This window comes from Podarcis pityusensis (assembly GCF_964106645.2).
Source record: "Podarcis pityusensis genome assembly, chromosome: Z".
NCBI classification, from domain to species: Eukaryota; Metazoa; Chordata; class Lepidosauria; order Squamata; family Lacertidae; genus Podarcis; species Podarcis pityusensis.
The window spans coordinates 29,998,882-30,016,703 of NC_138044.1; the positions used below are offsets into that span (position 1 = coordinate 29,998,882).

Below are 17,822 nucleotides of genomic sequence, written 5' to 3' on the forward strand. Positions count from 1 at the left end.
ATTGTGGGGAGTTGGGTGCTGGACTGGATGGGCCTTCAATCTAACCCAGCAGGGCTCTTCCTATGTCGGTTCTGCAGGCACTGTGCACATTTTCCTGTGTGTGTGTGTGTGTGTGGCTTGCGGCTCTGCAGTCTGAAAAATGAGTTAATTCATGAGCTCTTGATAAGGTTGGATGTGATTGTCTACGTCCTCCTGCTGTCTGATTTTGATTTATTCAAAATAATTCCTGCTCATGGAAATTTACTGCATTGTGTAGGGTGCACTCAAACAGATTGCAGGGCGGTCGCTGCTGCTTATTGATTCTGCTGCAATGTGGAAGCTTCCACGGGGGGGGGGGGGTGAAATCAGCTTTCTTCTAGCCCTTTCTGGTTGCAAACTTCACTTTGAAACCAGAAAAACAGGTAGAAAACATGAGTTGGTTTAAAATTGACGCAGGCACACATTGCACAGGACATAATGAAAAACGGCATGTAGCTGGGCCACTCAACCATGGTGCCCTGTTGAAAGTCACAGGCAAAAGCCTTGAAAAACCAGTACATGCTTGCTACCTCCCCAAGGCCATCTCTTTGTGGTGTGCATCTGTTCCGATTTCTCTCTCTTTCTGGATAGTATTAACACAACTCCACAAAGCTCTCATACATAGATTTATTGAAGATTATTAAGGCAAGTGTAGAAATATTCCTCACATTCCAATACAGTGGTACCTCGGGTTACAAATGCTTCAGGTTACAGATGCTTCAGGTTACAGACTCCACTAACCCAGAAATAGTACCTCGGGTTAAGAACTTCACTTCAGGATGAGAACAGAAATTGTGCTCCGGTGGCATGGCAGCAGCGGGAGGCCCCATTAGCTAAAGTGGTGCTTCAGGTTAAGAACAGTTTCAGGTTAAGAACAGACCTCCAGAACGAATTAAGTTCTTAACCCGAGGTACCACTATACATAGATCTGCTGTCACTAAATAACTGAAACCTGTGGGGGCAGAACTGCATCTCTTGCCACACTGTTGGCCTCCCACTGGAAACAAGATGTTTTTGTTTCTTTTATCTGTTCATAGACCAGTTTACTATTCGAAGGATCTCAAACTGGTTTGCATCCATAATAAGACCATATTGATAGATTAACATTAAAAAATACATTTAAAAATTATCTATATCCTCTGCATACTCAAACAGCACCACCTTCAGGGCTCACTGGGTGGAACCAGTCCTGTCATGGTCTGAATGATTTACTGCAGAATGAAAAGGTACAAATCCCATGTGATTCAAGTTATTCCATCTATTATATATTCATGACTGCAGTTTTAGGGTGAAAATCTAGTACTAGTCTACACATGTACCAGAATGCGATGATTGGAATCATGAGGTGATAGATTGGGTTGTACCATTTCAGCCTACAGGTGTGGATACCAATTTTTAATCCCCCCCCCCTTTTAAACAACAAAAAGCTCCAAGACACACCAGGGGAAAATAGGTACTACCCAGTCCATTTGGTGCTTGTGACAGTTTCCAATTGCAGGAGGGCTCCCCACTCCCACTCCCCAAGGGCAATTTGAAAATATAGCCCACCTCCTTTAGTGGTACAGTCCATTTTGCAACCTCAGCATTCTACCACCTCATTCTACTGTGTGCCTGTTGTGTGTGTAGACCAAGCTAAGCATATGCTCTGAAGTGCTCTGGGAGTGGTTTGCAATAGCTCCACCCTGAAAGTTTCTCTTGCATTTTTCTCCGACCATTCTCCATCAGGTAGCGATAAAAGAAATTGCTTTCATAAATTATGAAAGGGGACAGGTTTTTTTAAAAAAAGAATAATTGAAATTTTCATGGGTGGGGTGCAGGATTTTTGTCATGCTTACCATACTTCTGTAGGGTGTTATTTGTGAATGACTTTCCTAGCTTTCTACAAATCATCTCACCAGCAGCCTGCACTTTGCAGCCTTCCCAGATGCCCTCCCTTCATCTAAGCCAAGATGAAAACAACGGGAAGTAGCTGTTTCAGGTCAGGAAGTGCAGGCATCCAAGGAGGCTGCAGAGTGTTATAGAAGTGCTTCCTGAAAAGAAAAGTATATATCCCACTTGTGGCCCTGGCCACTTAGCAACAATAAGAGATGCTCAAAATTCCACACCCACCAGAATTCTAATAGAAGTGTCCTGATATTGAGGCAGGCAAATTGAAGGTTCTTTCACGCAGAAGGGGAGCTGGACTTTAGAGAAACTGGAGGTCAGATTTTTAGCACAGCTCCAGGTTGAAAGCACATTCACTGCATTCTGAGGCGTTTCTGTGCAGGACAGCAAACTGGTCTCTTCCTTCTAATAAGTGTAGCCCAGAAGGCATATGGGGGCACTTGAGGATCCTGTAGCCAAGCAAGTAGCAGGCAGTGTTGTGGTTGCAGGACCTCAGATAACTTTGAGTGATCCCAATGGAGGGATTATAACTCTGGATTATTCCTCCCAAGCTTCACCCCCTTGGAATACGAGTGGCATTTCATAAAAGTAGAGTCCTCTGACTTGGAGCTGAGCGCTTTGTTGCTTTGTGCTCCCTGAAACAATGAATAGTAGTTGTATAGTGGGAGGTGCTTGGTGTGATAGATTCCTTGGGGGGAGGGGTATCATTCTTTGTAGGGTCATCTGTATAGGTCCTGGCTCATGAGCCTCAGGTTCTAGTTAAGGGCTGGGATATATTTTTCAGACTGGGGACCACATTGCCTTCTAGGCAGCCTTTTGGGGGGTCAGTAGTGGGTGGAAGCAGAGGGAAAAGTGGGTGGATCAATTAATGCAAACTTCCTTCCTTGTCCAGCAGGCTGGTTTCTACACACATACACATCTCTTTATTCTCCGTCATTTAAAGCAACATGCATTATCAGAGTTTAATGACACATCCCAGGCAGGCATAAACAGGGAGGATGCAAAGCTGGACCAATGTGGCCTGGGAGAGAGATGTGTGGCTGTGAAGGAGATAGTAACCTGCAGAGAGTCCTGAGGTTCAGATACAGAGGCTTGGAGGACCACATTAGGTTGACAGTCCTGAGGTTCTCCACCCTTGTTCTACTTTGCTAGCCTCAGGCTGAATATAAGGGGAAGAGGGCTTGCCCTTCTGCAGGGGATATGGGTATCTAGGACTCTATAGGCTCCTCCTCCTCATGACTCAAGTCTTGCCTGCCTCCATGACAATAACGTATATTTAAGCCACTTCCACCACACTTGGTATTATGTGTGTCTTCACCCTATCCGTTGTTAGAATATATGTAATTCTTATTAAACAGCTGGCATGGAAGTTTGTTTGGTTTTTTTTAAGAATGGCAATATTTTGGAGAGGGAGAGTGGAATCCCAGCTGGAAGCAGTAATGTATGTCGCCATTATGAAGCACTGACTTGTAGTCTACAATGGCTTAGCTCAACATTCCACATGCCAATAACTGACCAGTCTCTCTCTCTCTCTCTCTCTCTCTCTCTCTCTCTCTCTCTCTCTCTCTTCATCTTTTCTTCCAGTCATTTCACTATGCTTCCCTGAGGGTAAAAAGCAAGAAATGGCCCAAAGGTAAGTTGTTTTAATTATTCATCTGCTTACATATTCCTTACAGAACTTGGAAATCAAGGTTCCACTTTTGTGAAAGCATTACATTTGTAGCACGGTGCTCTTTTTCTTGAAAATGAGGTGCCAGAACTCGGCATGAACACCTCCCTTGTTCTCTTGTAATGGCTCCCACTTGAGAGGTGCCAGAACCGAGTTCCGACTGGGTCGGGGGGGGGGGAGCCCTGCATTTGCAGAGCTTTAGCATAAAGCACCTTTTAAGTCATATTTGGATGTTCAAATCCACCTTGCATTTAGAATCGCATTAGGAAGAGCAGGTAATTCACTTGGTACCTTAGGTTGCAATCCTGTACACACTTACATGGAAATAAGTCTTATTGAACTCAGTAGGACTAACTTCTATGTAGGGAGCGTCCTCAAACTGGTAAATACAGAGATGTCAAGCAAACAGCAGATATTTCTCAGGAGCATGTTCCAAAGATGAGGCAAAAGAAGTCCTGTCCCTTTCACCACCCACCTTAAGATCAGAAGACAAGGACAGTCACCGAAGGTATTCAGATGATAAATCTCAATGAATAGAGATGCGGAAAGATGGTTGTTATTAGCTGTCAAGACCCCAAACCTTTCGTTCCAGCTTATGTTTTCTGCAGTTCTTCTAAAACTGGCTGGAATGTCACTTCAAGAAAGGAATAAACTTTTCAGAGCTTAGCTGCTGGATGCCAAAGAAGAAAGGATAGTAATTTAATGTGATCTAAATTCTTGACTCTGCTTCACAGCTGTAGGACAAATATAATTAATATAACAATGTAAACTCAATTTTTCACAGTGAATAGTCTAATGTTTTAATTAAATTTGCCCAAGGCGTTTAAGGGAAAGTGATATGAATATTAGGGGCAGGGGGTCTCTTTCTGGTGATAGAGAAAGAAAGAGAGAATAAAATGTTAAGAGTTATGAAGTGGGGTGCACTGAAATGTTGAAAATAAATTGGGCATCCAGTATCAGCCTTATAAAGCCAAAGTGCTCCTTATGAATTAGACTCAGATTTTATTGAAAAATACTTCTGCTATACACTGACCATTCTTTCTTACTTGGTTAAAAAGAGATCAGACAGAGAAGTCGCAGCACTTTTTAATCACCATCATCTATAGCATCCTCTGATGTTATGTGAACTATAAAGAAACTGGGAATCGAGAGAGGCTAACAGCATTTAACAGACATTTGTGTCCAGATCAGCCTTGCTCTACATTTGGTTATTCGGTTTCAAAAGGGGAGAGAAGTCAAACCAGCAATGCAGTGCATCCCATGTGCTGGGAAACTGATAAATCTAACTGGAGAAATCACTTGATGCCAATATTCATTTAATACACTCAGACAGCCCATCCATATATTACAAGTGTCTGGTTCAAGAAGTTGCTGAGTAAACTTTTAGGTCAAACCCCGAGTGTGAGCTGGCAGGTACTAACTTCCAAAACCCCAGCCACATATTTAGGAAGCCACCTTATACTTTGTCAGCCCATTGGTCCATCTAGCTCAATATTGCCTATATAGACTGGCAGCTGTTCTGTGAGGTTTAGATGGGGACATTTCCAGTCTTATCTGGAGGTGCCAGGGATTGAACCTGGGACCTTTTGCAGGCGAGACAAGTGTTCTGCCACTGAGCCATAACCCTTCTCCAACTGAAGAAGTGTGCATGCACACAAAAGCTTATACCAAGAACAAACTTAGTTGGTCTGTGGGTTAAACCACAGAGCCTAGGGCTTACTGATCAGAAGGTTGGCGGTTCAAATCCCTGCGACAGGGTGAGCTCCCGTTGCTCGGTCCCTGCTCCTGCCAACCTAGCAGTTCAAAAGCATGTCAAAGTGCAAGTAGATAAATAGGTACCGCTCCGGCGGGAAGGTAAATGGCCACATGACCTGGAAGCTGCTACGCCGGCTCCCTCGGCCAATAAAGCGAGATGAGCGCCGCAACCCCAGAGTCGGCCATGACTGGACCTAATGGTCAGGGGTCCCTTTACCTTTAAGGTGCTACTGGACAATTTTTTTATATATTTCGATTAGGTATGCTGCTTTCCTTCCTTCTTCCCCCCCCCCACCCCTATTCCTATTCACCAAAAGGTGAAAATAATACTGTCCTACCATATAGGGCTGCTGTAAATATTAATTGTATAGCGATAGAATCTGATTTTGTTTGTGGAGATCCACTTTCAAATCCCTTTTCAACCATGGAACTAACAGATGCCACAGAGTTGTTAGGAATGTAAGACATTGCCTTATACCACTGCCAAACCATTTGGTGGATCTAGCTCAGTGTTATCTGCTCTCTGGGGTTTTAAACAGGGGTCTTTCCTCTCCTTGTCTGCAGAAATCTGGCTCTGTTTACATTTTAATGCAAACCTACCTAAATTTCCCTTTCCAACACAAATGCACAAACCAACATGCAACTCTACTTCAATATTTGCACTTCTCCAATTTTTTCAATGCAATTCTCCATTCAAAAAAATATGTACATAACTGCATATATTAGGAGCAAGTGCGCCAAAAGGAATGTATATATAAAAATAACAAATAAACTGCATTAGGAAGAATTGCTTGCAAAAATTTGTATATCAGGAAAAATTAGCACCAAAACGCTAATGAATTAATAATGAGGATTAGGGAAACCAAAGCATGTACATTGATTCAGAAATGTGGCAGACTGCCCTTTGCACCCTATGAATGCCATGAATCAGATGGATAAAATGCTGCAAGGATTTCACAATTGCATATGAATGTCCCTCTTATTTAAAAGGGTTCCGTTGAGAATCTTATATCATGTTTATCAGTCACCGTTAAGGATTACACCTGCACTCTCTCCTGTTTTTGGAAGTTCTCATGTTCTCATTTCCATTCAAGGAGGTTCACTGAACAACAGCAGCAGACGAAGGATATCCTGCAAAGACTTGGGGCATGGAGATTGCGAGGGTTGGTTGTGGAAGAAGAAGGATGCCAAAGGTTACTTCACCCAGAAGTGGAAAAAATACTGGTTCGTCCTGAAGGATTCTTCTCTCTACTGGTACACTAACCAGAATGTGAGTACCTACCACAATGCAGAAAAGAAAAATCCCAAAATGAATATATGGGCAGAGAGATTCAGTTGCTTAATTTTAGGGTTCATCCACACTTCCTCTTGTTCCACTGCTTTCCTTCCAGGAAAAACTGCTCTTTAGCAATTGCAATTCAGATTGATGTTTGCTCCGATTTAGCACTAAAGAGCAGGTTTTCCCTGGGAACAAAGCAAGGCAAGCAGAAACCCACTTAGACCTATGCCAAGAAAGCATGGATCAAGTGGGAAACTGCTGGGCCCTCGGAGAAGAAAAAAAAATGAGGTGCATTCTAAGCTGTTGCTGTGTGTGTAGACAGTTCACCATACTCAAATATGCTATCGGTGATCTCAGTTCTCAGAGTGTTGGTCCTGATGTTGCAAAAATGGTGCCATCATTGCACAAGTTGGGGATACCCGCAGGCTTGGGAAAGCCCCAAAGCTTGCAGAAGTACAAAAATATTTGAAGGGTGGGCTCTGAAGGGGAGTTGTCACCCCAAAGAGGCCAGTGAGGACTGAGCATGCATTTTGATCAGGGGGTGCTGATAATTCTAAAGAGGAAAAATGAAACTAAGGGAGATTTGGAAATGGAATGGAATGTCCTGGCTGCAATCCTGAACAATGTCAACGATGCTTGTGTTCATTTAGAACTCAGTTCCATCGTGCTTCTACACTGATCTGCAAATAGAAAACAAAATCATGAGAATGTGTATTTAAATATGTGGCTTTGAATATATTTTCTCATGCAATACATATTTACAGGTACGTTCTATCCTAAAATACATTTTTGGTACGCTTTTTTGAGCTGAGAGCTGCATCCCAAGACTTGGGAGAACCATGAAATCTAAAGGATAATTAGATTCCTCTCTGCACATTAGTCAGGGTCCAGGGTGTGCTGTTCAGGTCAGTTGACATCAGAATTTGCAGATTGAATTGCTGAAGTCTCCCTAACAGGAGCACTCTATGCAGCAACATTTTTGTTGCCATTCTTGCTTACAGTGGTTAATTGTGGAAATTCTCCATACATGGATGGACTCAGACCCTGCTAAACAACGCATGCAGGAAGTACTGTGAGAGTTGGGCATATATGCGCATGTATGCATACATTAGAATAGCTCTGATGACCAAGATCCTTCCAGTTTGCCAATCTAAATGTTACTTCCCATGCGTCTTCGCAGATCAGTGCATGGGCCTGCATTTAACTACACATAGAGGATTTCCGCATTATAAAATGAGTAGCCTAAGTGTAAGTTAGTTCAGCGAGTGGTGCATGGTGGCACTGGTGCTTTGTGGAAAGAATCTGTGCTGTTTGTCCACTGTATCTGCTAATACAGCCATGCAAATGTTCCTGAGACCAAATAGCAACTATCAGCTTGTCCACACGTCTGCTTGTCCCACCACTTTCCTTCGGAGTCACGCACTGTTATCACTGAATTGGAAAAAACAACAATTTTATTCTCTGTGGATTACCGTTTGTTCCAATTCAGCATTAAACAGCGGGTTTTCCTGGGGAAAGTGGTGGGAATAGTGGGGAACCTCTCAGACCCAGGCTTCCTAGGCACAGGACTAGTGTAAGGGCTCATCCACACTTCTAGTGTGATCCTGTCCATGTCTACCCAAAAGTAGGGATAGGGGAGAAATTTGGTCCAGTTTGCAATGTAATGCAAACCTACTTCATTTAGACTTCCTGAAACAAACAATCTTCTCCTAACTTTGTGATGCAGTTCTCCAACCCAAAACCATCTGCCAAATGCAGATATTAGGGGAAAGTGTGGGAGATTATTTCAGCCAAGCCATCCTCACCTGCCCTACACCTGATGTCATATATGATGTTGATATGAAGCAGGTAAAGAGCATGATCCCTGCAGATCCCAGCTTTGCAGGCACCACCAATCAGCTGGTTGTTGGCGTTTGCAATGTGCTGTGTCTTTATGCGGGCAGTTTGATTTCAAACCATTCAGGCAAAGGAAAACAGGTCACCTGATGTCATTGTGGTGTCAAGCCAGTCAGAATTGGTCCTCAGGATGTAAGAACCAGGCCCATTGGCCATATGCAGTTCCCCAAATAAGCTCATGGCTGGAGTGAAATTTGGACTCGAACATCCTGATTCATAGCTCAGGCTGCAGTCTTTTATAGACTTATCTGGGAGTCAATTTCACTGAACACAGCAGGACTTACTTTTGGGTAAACATCAATAGGATGCATGGTGTGTCTTCTTCTTTTTAGCCACCAATTTGTACCAGCTCTCAATGAGAGGGCAGTGAATGAGTAAATGAATTTGTCTTGAGTAAAATAAAAATAGGGGAGAGGGGAATATCAAGGTGAGATTTATTTCCATATGTAAAGCTTAGGTTTTTATCGGGTAATTCCATATCTGCAACTTGAATATGAATAAGGAAGTTACCTGGCATTGTGATCAATCAGCAAAGGTAGTTAGCTGTCTTCTGTTTCAGCTTGTACCACTGCAGCCAGAGATTATTCTCAGATTAAAGTGGGCAATAACAGCACCCGCTCCATAGTGTGAACGATTGCTTTTCTGAGATGCCTACACGTACAGAGTGTGAGCAAAAATCACATTAAACAAAAAGTAAATATGTGTTACTTGAATACTTCCACGGGAAATTAACAGCTCTCGATGCTGAAAGACAGGCTTATATTTGGGTTCTCCGTTCTAATGGTTAAGAGGATGTCAGCCACCCACGAAAGCAGCTGTCTATGATATGATGAACACAGGAAGCTGCCTTATACCGAATCAGATTCTGGAAACTTTTGCGTGGGAAGCAGGTGTTCTAACCCAAGGTTAAGGAACCTGATTTGGCAAGTGGGATAGATTCTTACCTCCCCTGCCCATCATGAGCCTCTTTGAAATCAATTTATCGCTAGACTTAGGGTGACGCCGGATTGGGTTATGACTTGGCCACAAAGCTTACTAGTTGACCTTGGGCCATCACAATCTCTCCGTCTAACCTGCTTCATAGGGTTGTTGTAAAGATAAAATGAGGCATGTGTATGGAGGAAACCATGCCTGCTGCTCTGAAGTGAATGCAGTAAGTGTTGCCTTTGCCCAACTCCCTTTCAAGCTGAGCTTCAGGAAAGGGGCAATGCAATCACTGCCAGGGGTCCCAGCTGCTGACTCCCATCTGCAAGCCAAGACCCAAGCAGAAGAGAGCAAGCAGCTGAGGCACAAACAGCCTATGATGCAGGAGAACTGTGATTCAATCTCCCAACATTGACAAACTGGAGCCTATTCAAATGTTCAAAGCAAGGAGACCAGAATGGTGAGGAGTCTGGAAAATGAGTCCTATGAGGGATGGTTGAAAGAGCCAATGTATGTTTAGCCTGGAGAAGAGACAACGAAGTGGAGTCACGCTATTTCAAATCAAATACCTGAAGGGCAGTCACACAGAAGATGCAGCAGACTGGGTCTCTGTCGCTGCAGGGGGTAGGATGTTCTGAACCTCAGGCCCAAAGGAGGATTTGGGAGTGGTTTGTTGCAGGGATACCAAAGAAGGATGTCAAAAACATCAGAGGGATCAGTTCAAGTGCTTTATTAAAGAAAGCTGTGGACTTACAGCAAAGCAGCCTGCCAGGTCTACCAGATTTTACAAACGTGGGATGGACACCGCAGCAAGGAGAGGGCTTGTCCACACCCAAGCAAATGTTGTTCATACATTCATTATAAACAAAGCATCATATATCACTTTGCCCAGGACTTCCCACCTGACTAGATGAAGGCATAGGTGACCCATACCCAAATCTTACAGATAGTCTCCCTTTCTGGACCAGAGTCCAGCAGCCCAAGCTCCACAGATGAGAGCCACATCAAAGCAAGCCGATTAGCTTATATCAAAGCAAGTAAATATAAACATCTATGAGCTCATTATTACAACAGCTACCAATTAATTGTGGGGTTATCTTGACTACCAAGATGGCGTTCCCACAGATTCCGGAACAGTTCACCTTCGGATCAACACACAAGACTACAACCAATCAGAGGATATTGCAGGGAAGCAAATGCCTGCTAAAAAATTAGAAGAAACTTCCTAGTAGTAGAGTTATTTGTAAGTGGAGCAGACTGCCTTTGGTGGGAGGCCCTCCTTTTCTGAAGGCATTTTCCAGTCTGGGGTGAGTGTGGCCTGTCTTTAAGAGACATGCTTAGACTATAATAGAAGCTCTCCTCTTTGGGTACGATTCCCTCCACATCTCAGTAGGAGTCTTAGTCTAGCCTATGTAGCAAGTCCTAGCTACTATGCTAAGTTGTTGACCTGTTGTACACAAATAAATACAGCTGTGGAAGTTTTCCAGATTCCTGCACCTTCCTGGTATTAGGTTTGGAAGGTTTCCTCACATAGTGAATACCTTTCCAAACCCACCGGAAACAAAAGTCAATCAAATTTGACTCTGTAAGGGTGTTGGTGAAGGCAAGCAAAGCCAACTGAGAGTAAAGGCAGTGCTCTCTGGAGCCGTCAGACAGTCAATTCCTCTCAGTTGGGCTAGGGGTCACATAGTGGAAAAGTTGACATCAGAATGCTACACAGCATGGTACTGTCTTATTATATGTTTGAATGAACAAGGTGGACAACAGGCAGTTTCCTACAGCATATAAAATATTTTGGCTGGTTTGATTTCTGATAATGTACTTTTTTGTTATATTGGATATTCTAGATCCTCCCCTTTTTTGATGTGTTATATAACATGGCTGTATTCTGCACTGCAACATTTTTATTAAGGGGGGAGGAGTTGTATATGTGTTATTGTTTCACATTCAAGAAGCAAAAAAATTGATAAGTGTAATAATTTATGCAGCCACTCAGATTTGGCAGTGTGATCACTGAGGGCAACTTATGTTAATTGTAAGTGAGAACAATCCTTCCTAAACCAACGAACACTTTTAACTGAGTTGCTGAAACAAAAACAAAAATATTGCTAAAAGTGGAGTGTGCATGTTTGTATGTACAGAAATGTCCAGAAAACCAGTACAGTGGTACCTCAGGTTAAGAACTTAATTTGTTCCAGAGGTCTGTTCTTAACCTGGAATGGTTCTTAACCTGAGGTGTGCTTTCGCTAATGGGGCCTCTCACTGCCGCTGCACTGCTGGCACGCAATTTCCATTCTTATCCTGGGGCAAAGTTCTTAAACTGGAGCAACCCCTTCAGTTTGTAACCCGAAGCGTCTGTAACCCGAGGTACCACTGTAACTGTCTTTGGCTCACTCTTAATGAAAACTCCTTTACCTTAACCTTTTTGGAGAAAAGGTGAGATACAAATTTAAATATAAAATAAACTCTGGTTTTGCAGTAAGCTAGAACTTTACTGCAGCAGAACTTTACTTCAGAAAGCACTATCCGTCACACAAAGGGTGGGGAAAAATACCACAGTGCAAATGTTTGAGAAGCACTAAGTTATTAATAGTTTCGAACTTGCCGTCTACCCACTGAAAGTGCTCATATTTAAAGGTCATCCGCAAACAGATTCATTATTAACCGTAGCTTTTTGCTCAGTGATCTGGCAACTCAGTATCTAGGATAACGAGAGTGAATGGAATCTCCTCTCTCAACCTTTTGCTCTTTGCCAATTGTATTTCTTCTCTTTCTTTCATGATAGGATGAAAAAGCAGAAGGATTCATCAGTTTGCCAGAGTTCAGGATAGACAGAGCCATCGAGTGCAGGAGGAAACAGTAAGTATGAGTCAAAAGAGCCTGCAAATGAAAGAGCCAATCCATGCAGAGAATGGGGGTGAAAAAAAGTTACCTGCTGGGAAATTTTAAAGTCAGTTAAAACTTACTGTTTGTTCATAAGCGATGGGCTGAGAGGAAGGCTAGGAGGAGTTAGGGGATCAAGCCCCTTCAGCAATATTATATGTTGGGTTGGATCCTCAGGTCCCAAAAAATGGGAACATCAGCAGCTTCTTCTTCACATCTTCAGTACATCTAACTTAGTAAAGTCTTCAGAAAACAGCTATCCAGGGTTTCAGGCACAAGACTCTAGGCCTATTTGGAGATACCCAGGATTGAACCTTCTAAATGCAAAGCACAAGCTCAGCCAATCCTTCCCCATTCTCTACCAACTTATCTGTTGAAATTGTCCAGTAGAATAGAACTTTAAAAAGAAAATTCTCAGAAATGTTGGCCCAGCAGTTTCCGTGCCTGGCACCCAGATAAGATATTCTAAGACCACATTCACATTAGACATTCAAAGCCCTAAGATCCCACTTTAAAGAGGCATCACTCCCCCACCCCATGAATTCTGGGATGTGTAGTATGGTGAGAGTTGTTAGGGTGCCCTCTGCATTGCCTCTGGAAGAGGAATTGATTGTTAAACCACCCTGGGAATCGTACCTCTGTGAGGGGAATAGGGGTCTCCTAACAACTCTCAGATCCCTGAACAAACTACAGTTCCCAGAACTCTTGGGGGAAGCTGTGACTGTTTAAAAGTGGTATCATAATGGCTTAAATGTCTGGTAACAGATGGGGCCTGTGGAACTTGTTTTATAGTGAATTGTGGGTAAGCATGTTAGCAGCATCCAGAAATCGGTTAACATTTTGGAGACCAGATTTGTCACTGCTTTGTATTGGTTTTTCATCTGATGTAATGACCTGTGTTTCATACACAAGTAAACATTCATTCACTCACTGATTTGGTAGCACATCAAAGGGAGAGAAATAGGTCACTGCACAGGCCTAAAGGCAAAGCAGAGAGAAAATCTGCAAGAATCACTCTTCTGCCTCTGGCAGCCAGAAATCTCAGGACCAGAAATCCAACTTCCCTACATAGCAGGATAATCTCTTGGGAGCTGCAGCTTTGCAAGATGTTTAACAACCCACACAAATCAAATAGTAACAATAACATGGTTGCTGCATCCCATTTTTGCAGTGTAGCTTAGAAAAAGAAAGGAAGATGCAGCAGTCGGACCATACTGCATCAGAACGTTGTCACAAAAGCACGATTGGTCGCCAGTATTGCAAATGAGTTTTTCCCAGTACGTGTGGAACTGACTGTCAGGGAACTGCCATCAGTGCCGGAGGGAGAGAGCAAAATCCAGAGGGATTCCAGAGAGCGTCCCGGGATTGGGAGAGGCAGCCCATCTTCTGGGGAAGAGAATCAGCGTAGCACCAGTGGAGAAGGGGGGCAGATGGGGGAAGCGGCGAGGCGGTCCCATGACTCCTTGCCGGGGACCAGCGGGGAGAGTAGGGGTCCTACGCTGCCTACACCCTCCTTGCGCAGAAGGCTTTCGCGCAGAGAGAGTAGGAGGAGACTAGGCGTCAAAGAGCTTCTTTGCTGGAAGAAGTTTAAGAAACGCCCACTGACGGATTCTGCCAGCGATTGAGACAGCCACGGGTGAGTGGCTGTCTGGACAGAAAAGGTTCACTCAGGCAACACAGCCAGGTGTTTGCACCGGCTTACGCACGAGCAACCCCTAGAACCATTACACTGACATAAATGGAAGGCAAGATGAGGGGTTTGCTCATCTACCCAGCAATAAAATAAAAAAATCACTTTGCAAACCACAGTCAAGAAAGAGGGCCAAGGTGGGAGCATGAGAAAATCTAAAATAAAATTAAAATTTTGCATATATAAAGATAAAAGAAATATCATCCGCTGGCATTAACAGTAAGAATAGTCTATTGATCCCAACTTAAACACAAGCAACATAGGCAGTTCATATGCCCAAATGGGTTTCAGAATGAGTCTGACAAATATAAGCTATGCTTTTGAGCATGACATATTCAGACCACTGGGTAATAGATGGTGGGTGTTCATCTTTCCAGCCTTGCAGTACAAATCTCTTTGCAGACACAGGGGCTTGCAGGGTCCACTTTTGCTGTCTATCTGTTAGTCCCTGCACCATAGGAATATGATTTAAGGGTGAGAGAATGCCTGCCTTGCACACACAACCTCTTTCATGTTACAAGGTCCCATTGAGGGTTCTTTGTCTGATGGGGCCAGCACTGGGACCACTACCTATCTAACATTGATCTGTCAATATTATTCTCAAATGTTGTGTTCTCAACATACATTCATTAGGTTGGTGATATTGCACTCACAGGATCAGGCACATGAAAATCCAATGCTGGCCTAGCAGGGCAACTTACACCCACTCTGGTACAAGGACCTAACCACAGCTTATTAACCAAGGACCTGGTGGCAGCTTATTCCCCCCCCCCCCCCGATTTTTTCTTGGAGCGATTGCACTTCATAGAGCATTGCTTTGTGCAGCTCAGCTAAACAGCAGACGTCTGCCATCTAGTGCACACTGTCAGAATATTCCATTCTCTTTAAGACTTGTCCTTCCTTTGTTATATGTTCTTTAAGGATGGGCAGATATGCCTATTTCCACTCCGCGTCAGCTTCACATGTGCTCACTCATCAGTCTATTCTGTCCCATTTTGACCTAGAATTGTAGATTTGGAAGGGACCACGCAGGTCATTTACTCTAACCCCCTGAAACACAAGAATCTTTTGCCCAAGGAGGGGCTCAAACCTTGAGATTAAGAATCTCTTGCTCAACTGATTGGAGCTATCCCTTCTGCAACCTTTTTTTCTTTAAAAAAAACTACACAGAAATCTACATTTAAACACATATTTTTACTTCTTTACTTCTTTACATATTTATCTTCTTTCAAAATACACATTTTAATGACACCTTGGAGCATTTGGGAAGTGTGGGAGCTGGCGAATAACCAAGTTCTGATCCAAGCATTTAGTTTGAAAAATGTCGATCAGATCCATTTCAATTAGAATGTTTTTGACTAATGGGGGGGGGGGGTTAGCAGGTTATTGTCCATATCCTTTCATTACCATAAACAATACAGAAAGTTGACCCTGAACATGAGACTCTTGCTCTCACAGTCGTGGGGTTTGAGCCCCATGTTGTGCAAAAGATTCCTGCATTGCAGGGGGTTGGACGATGGCCCTCATGGTCCCTTCCAACTCTATGATTCTATGAGAGTTCAATAGGAACACCTCTTCAGACATGGGAAAGAAGCTCAGAAGAGCCCTTCCTTGTATCTAAAATGCGAATCAACAAGTCATTTGATGCAAGTGCCGATTCCTGGTTTCCTACACTTTCTGGAGACCTGTTCTTCTTTTGTGTGGGCCATCTCCTTGCAGCACATCCTGACACTAAGCAAATAATGAGGAAAAGCCAATAATAGTCCTTAGGAAGCTATTATTGGTTGGCTTCAAAAGAAAGTGCCATTGAGTTGTGTGCTCACACGCAGGCTGCCTTTCATGTTGCCAGTCTTATTCAAGTAAGCCCACTTCACCACAGGGAGGACTTGTGGGATATATCTGGATTGGGGAAGCATGCGCTGTGCGGCAAAAGCTGTATGAAGAAGAAAATGTCAGTAGGACGAAGGTCTCTTTGATGGCCGAGGACACAATGACAAGGCTGGGGTGCCTTTTCTTGGCTAGCTTCGAAGGACAGAGATCAGAACATCAGCTAGCTGCTCATTTACTCTTCTAATTCCATCACAGTGGCATCTCCATCGCTCTGTAAATCCCTGCCACTTTGAAATGCATCAGTCTTGGCAATATGCCTGTGATTGGCAAAATGCTTAAAGAAACAGAAACCTGGGCTCCAAACTCATTTATTTAGAATATCACCCCATCCTTGTCACACCTATCCATGTAGCTCTTGCTTTTGCATTCCTACAGAGCCAATTCTCTAGTGAGCCATTTTTCAGCTCACTCACCAGTGAGGACCAACGACTCAGACATAGCTTTTTAGTTCTGTCCCCTACCTGCAAATGCCATCACAGAGATGTCGTGCCAGGGAATGTAAGCTAGAGAGGTGGAGGGGGCGGGAGGAACCAAAAAACTTTGCTGTGCGAACAGCAAGTGGCTGCTTTGAAAGGGTTTTCCAGTTCATTTCCTAAAAGGTCACACGTTGGAGGGTGTTACATGTAAAGCTGGCAGTGACCTGGTCTGATGAGTTTATAATGAAAATTCAGGAAACCAGTTCGTTGAATGCCATCCTAAGGCATTTAATAAGAGAGTGTTATGAAAAAGGAATTAGTCAGTGACGCATCCTGGACTTTGAGCTAGGAACAAAAAGAGCCCTGCTAAAATATCCTTTGTTCAACGAGGGGAGGTGGAGAGTGGCAGATGCTAGTTTCATTGCTTAGTTCCTCTCTCATACTTTTACTTCTAGTAGGAGTTCTTTATTTTGTGAACTTTAAGACTGCACTCGTATCATCACCGGTAGCATTTATATCATTTATTAGACACCTGATAAAAAGTCTCAAGGCATCTTACCCTGCAAAATATGCATAAGATTAAAAACAAGTGTTAAAAATAATAATGGGCAAATTCTAAAAGCTACAGACAGAAGCCTCCCTCGCCTCCTCCAACCCACATACACCTGATCACAATCCCCAAGAAAAAAGGTTAACTATCAAATGCCTATTAACAACACATCCCAGCGGGGCACAGGACATCACAGGCTGTGTTTGGGGCATTGCACTGAACCTGGGCTGTGTCTGTTACCTGAAGCATGTGACCAGGGAGATGCAAACTGCATGGTAATTTCAATAAAATTGCTGGAAAGGATGCATCTCTTAGATTGTTTTCCTTTTTAAAAAAGAAAAAAACCCTTTAATTGTCGGCATAGATTTACTGTACACATGGATACAAAAAGAAAAAATGGTACCATTCCACATAAATTAATATTATGGGCAGGGTATCCACTGCATCCTCTGAGAGGTGGGACTCAAGATGAAATTCCTAAAGACAAAGAGCTAAAGTCCTGGCTTCTTCTTCATCTGTTTGTCAAGTTCTAATCTGGGAAAGAACTTGACATCATATTCAAAGGGAACTTAACAAAGGATTCTCAGAATATCGGTTTCCCTAGGTAACTTGCTGTTAAAGTTCAACTCCCCAAATATCTTCTGAACTTCAAGACAGTTATCTTTTCCCTCTTTCTGCTTTCCTCACAGTGCTTTCAAAGCTTGCCACCCCAAAATTAAGAGTTTCTACTTTGCTACTGACTGCCTGGAAGAAATGAATAGGTAAGAAACATTTATATTATAGTAGAGTAATTTTGTTCTGATATATTCAGAGCAGCAGACGAAAGAACGTTACTGTTTCCTCCTCCATGTGTGCTGAGATTTCCATGGCTCTCAACAGGCTGAATGTGATGGTGTAGTTGCACTGTGTACTTGACTTACATAAACTCTTGCTTTAACTTATCTGGGTCCCTTTGCTTGAAGCTCCTA

At 43.2% G+C, this 17,822-nt stretch overlaps 1 protein-coding gene across 2 annotated transcripts in view; it reads left to right on the top strand.

Annotated features, from left to right (window-relative positions):
• Window positions 1-17,822, top strand: part of LOC308468814 (connector enhancer of kinase suppressor of ras 2-like) — a 317,637-nt gene that overhangs the window by 279,229 nt on the left and 20,586 nt on the right. For both annotated transcript variants that reach the window (XM_080991239.1, XM_080991238.1), the window contains exons 16-19: window positions 3,487-3,535; window positions 6,421-6,596; window positions 12,211-12,284; window positions 17,544-17,615. In XM_080991239.1, coding sequence (XP_080847365.1) covers window positions 3,487-3,535; window positions 6,421-6,596; window positions 12,211-12,284; window positions 17,544-17,615 — 371 coding nt within the window. The remainder of the gene's footprint in view (window positions 1-3,486; window positions 3,536-6,420; window positions 6,597-12,210; window positions 12,285-17,543; window positions 17,616-17,822) is intronic.